Source organism: Ceratina calcarata, unplaced genomic scaffold (assembly GCF_001652005.2).
Source record: "Ceratina calcarata isolate Rehan_Ccalc_2016 unplaced genomic scaffold, ASM165200v1 scaffold403.2, whole genome shotgun sequence".
NCBI classification, from domain to species: Eukaryota; Metazoa; Arthropoda; class Insecta; order Hymenoptera; family Apidae; genus Ceratina; species Ceratina calcarata.
Window position 1 is genome coordinate 31,323 of NW_017163752.1, and position 3,866 is coordinate 35,188.

Here is a 3,866-nt window from a genome sequence, read left to right on the forward strand (position 1 = left end):
AAAAAATTAAAGACTCGAACCCAAAACAACGCAACCTCGAAAATCTAACGACGCACAGTGAAAATTAGTACTAATTAAGCAGCGACGCAACTTCGAAAAAACGCAAAACGAAACGACGCAAAGCGAGGTATTGGTGTACTTGAATTAGGCTCGAATTTATAGTCGATTCTCGCACTTGGCACTCAGCACTCAAGTGCGTCCAACCGTTCCGCGTTCAATGTACACATTTATGTTATGTTCAGATTCTAAAAGTTTTATAATTCATGTTTGAAAAAAAAGTGAAAGAAGCGGAAAAGGAGAAAAACTATTGCGTAGCTATTCCGCTACTCTCACTTCTTTTTAAACATAACAATGTGTACATTGGTGGGACGCACTTGAGTGCTGAGTGTCAAGTGCGAGAAGCGACTATAAATTCGAGCCTAAGATAATAAAGCCTGGTTCTGATATTTGACGCCGTATCCTTCAATAACATCTGGTGGATTGTCTAGTAATTACAATTATATTAACGTTTACTGTACCTGAAGCGCGTCGAGTGCACCAATGGGCGTATTGGGTTGATGAGGAAGAACCATCCCTCGTTCTCCGATCGCCTGCAACGTGTAGCTGGAAGCCGGTAGCTTGTGGGCCGTTGCGATCTGCACGAGGAGGTCCATCATCGGCGTGCTGGAAAACGGGAAACCTCTCATCAGTATTTGCGAACGCCTCCTCATTCCGGAAACGATAACTCCGTTACGGTGGATCGCCTCCGAGCGTCGCCGTGTTCGAAATTATCGCGGCCAATTGAATATCTCTATGAGGCGTATCGCGCGAATTTATTTCTGAACTTTCAATATATTGGTTTATGGTAATGGGAGAGAGAACGGTTCTCTGGGCCCGCGACTTTCTTTCCAAACGTTTCCTCGCGTCCGGTAAACGGATCATTAGTCACCGAACAATTCTTCAGACTCCGCTGGGTACAATTTCTTTCTTTCGTTTCCACGAAGCGACCCGATTTCTGTGAACGGGCAGAAGCTGGCAAAAAAATTCTATGAGAGGCGAAAGGGAAAAACGTCTTAAATGCGAGAGAGAGAAAGACTGTCTCAATTTCTCCTGTGGTTTTTAGACTGTAGAAAGCACGATTAGGGCGACACCACAAGTACGCAGCGAGTCACGTTTACAACTGACGATTTTTATAGCTCTCGTTTTTTCACAGGATTCTTAGGGTAGTATTCAGAGTCGTTACTTATATTTAAGCATTTGCTTAAGTCCCAATTTCTGGTACAAGAGTGGGACTGGAAACATGGGATAGACAAGGATAGCAAATGCTTAAGACGATTTTAAGAGTAAGCAACGACTCTGAATACCGGCCTTAATCTGATTGTAAGTTTAGAATTTATTTCTTTATTTGTAAGAAACCGGAAGTCCACGGGCCAGTGTAACCAGTGATAAAGCCTAACTGACGATTTTCATGGAATACTTTTTAATATTTTAAACATGGTTGCAGCTCTGGCTATACTTTTGCCATTAGTAAAAACTTCGAAAAGCGATAAGAAGAAGGAGGGACAGGGGTCGAATCGACAGCGTTCCAAGGTCATTCTTGGCTAGCCGATTAAGAAAAATACTCCATGTTTTCACATGAAACATATTTATAATAGACACAATTCAATTAATAAAACTGTCATTGTGGTTTTTACTGTAGGATTATATTTTGATTAAAACCTGAATAAGGTTTTGCGTTAAATATGAATGTGGGCGTTAAAGAATCGAGAGATCGGTGAAACACATTTATTTGTCGCTAGGACGACTATAAAATGAAGTTAAACATTTCAATTCCGGAACATTCCCCCTCCAACGCCAGTGTAGCCTTCGCACTATTTCTTTTATGATACTTTGGGCTTAGGTCTGTTTATCTTCCAAAAAATATGCAACTTTTTTCTATATTCATGTACGACAGCCTTTATATTTAATGCTTTTGCATAAAGAGAACCTAAAATGGTAAACTATAGAAATTTTGAAATCTAAACCTAACCATAATTTTCAATATGATTTATTGTAGTATTTATTACAAAAGGAAGAACGGGACAGGTGTCTGACGAGGCCGAGAAGGAGGCCGGACGAGTTATAAAACATGGCGTGCTCGAGCGAGCATAGAGCATCTTGTAATAATAATTATGCATTGGCAGCTGAGCCGGTGATTCGAGCAACGTCACGCTGCAGTAACACGATGATTGGTAGGTATTGTCGGTCGGAGGATCCAGGAATCCGGGAATTAATCCGCTAATCGGACCGTTAGATTAATTCTAAGCTCGATCTCGATACTGTTATAGACAAATCTAGTGTGACACTGGTTTTCGTACGGCTGATCAATTTTCTACCCAATCAAAACCGTTAGCTATCCACGAAACCAAATTACATTTTACTAATCTTTATTACTACAGGGGAATTTGATAGGCCAAGTATTTGTAAAATGTCAAGTTGAATCAATAATTCTACGTTCCTAGGATTATTTGTACTTAATCAGATTTTTTCATATTACTTGTTTATTTATAATATTTAATATAAAATATGTATGAAAAGTTTATAATGCGATGTATAAAAAGCACTATAAAGGATGTGGTTGGGAAGTGTGTGAAGTTGCCTAAGAACGCTAGGTATTCGATATATTGCAATAGGGAAGAACCTTTTTTACATGAAAAGCCATATTCATTTTTTTAAATATAACAATTTTTATGAGTTAATTTGAATTACAAGCGAAATTCCTTCTTAACTGCACAACGTCTATTAGTTATTCTAACTAAAACAATTTCTCATGATAACAAATGGGACTTTTAAGAAAGGTTCCTGCAGGTTCCTCATTCTTCGTACAGACTGTGGCTAGGAAATATGTGAGATATTGATCGTTCATACTTGCCCAAAACCGCCAAGCATTCAAATTGCATAGGTTAGGAATAGGGAAGAATCTTCAGTATGTGATAGGAAATATTAATTTTCTGAAATAGTTAGAATAATTCTTCTATCATGTATGAATTGATTTGAATTTTTAATGTTTTCAGTTTTAATTCCAAGCAAAATTCCTTCTTTAACTTCGTAACTGTTGTTATTTTAACTAAAACAATTTATTATGACAATAAATGGGGCTTTTAAGAAAATGCAAGATGGCTGCAGGTTCCTTATTCCTAGCACAGAATGTGGAAATATGTGAAATATTGATCGTTTCATACTTTTCCCAAGAACTATTCTAAATAATGCATTTTTCATACACTAATTATTTCTAATACTGAATATGGCTAGTAAAAATATATAAAATATTAATTGCCCAAACTTTGCACAAAAACTATACTAAATGCTCTTCATACACTGGCAGTAGGAATAATGTTCATTTAATTTGCACTAAAATTGGCCAATTTGGAACTTAATAGCCAATCTTTTCCTCATTCACCAGAAGCAAATCTTAGATGGAGCCTTAATCTAAAAAACTGTACAAATATCCTGAATGGGTACGTCGACCAGAGTTACGTGTGTTACACGTGATGAAGAAAAAAGACCACTTGATACGCAAGCCTGAGAAACGAGATCTGGCGTGCAACGTTAGATAAGTGTAATTGCATCATTCGGTACTGTTACTTGACGCCTGGGCTAGCAAGAGCTACAGTAGCATCGTGGAAATTGTTATACCTTCTCTGCACCGTGACCCTCTGCGTTTGAAGATGATTCTCCCGGGGTAATTGGACCAGCAGCTCCATGCTGCCTGCCAGCATGTCCGCTGGAGTGTCCTCGGTCACGGTTAGAACCATTCTCGATGGCCTCTCCTCTCTGATTCTGAAAAAACAGAACCAAATCTCACGTCAGAAAATAAAATTTGAGGTATTTCAATTATAACCTAACAT

General features: G+C 38.3%; 1 protein-coding gene across 3 annotated transcripts in view; it reads right to left on the reverse strand.

The window, feature by feature from the left end:
* The window catches only part of LOC108626496 (cordon-bleu protein-like 1), a 19,258-nt gene extending 15,460 nt beyond the window's left edge, over positions 1-3,798 (reverse strand). For all 3 annotated transcript variants that reach the window (XM_018027199.1, XM_026814876.1, XM_018027198.1), the window contains exons 1-2: positions 3,655-3,798; positions 519-663 (exon numbers count right to left, since the gene is read on the reverse strand). In XM_018027199.1, coding sequence (XP_017882688.1) covers positions 519-663; positions 3,655-3,773 — 264 coding nt within the window. In that variant the 5' untranslated portion in view covers positions 3,774-3,798. The remainder of the gene's footprint in view (positions 1-518; positions 664-3,654) is intronic.
* Positions 3,799-3,866: the final 68 nt, after the last annotated feature.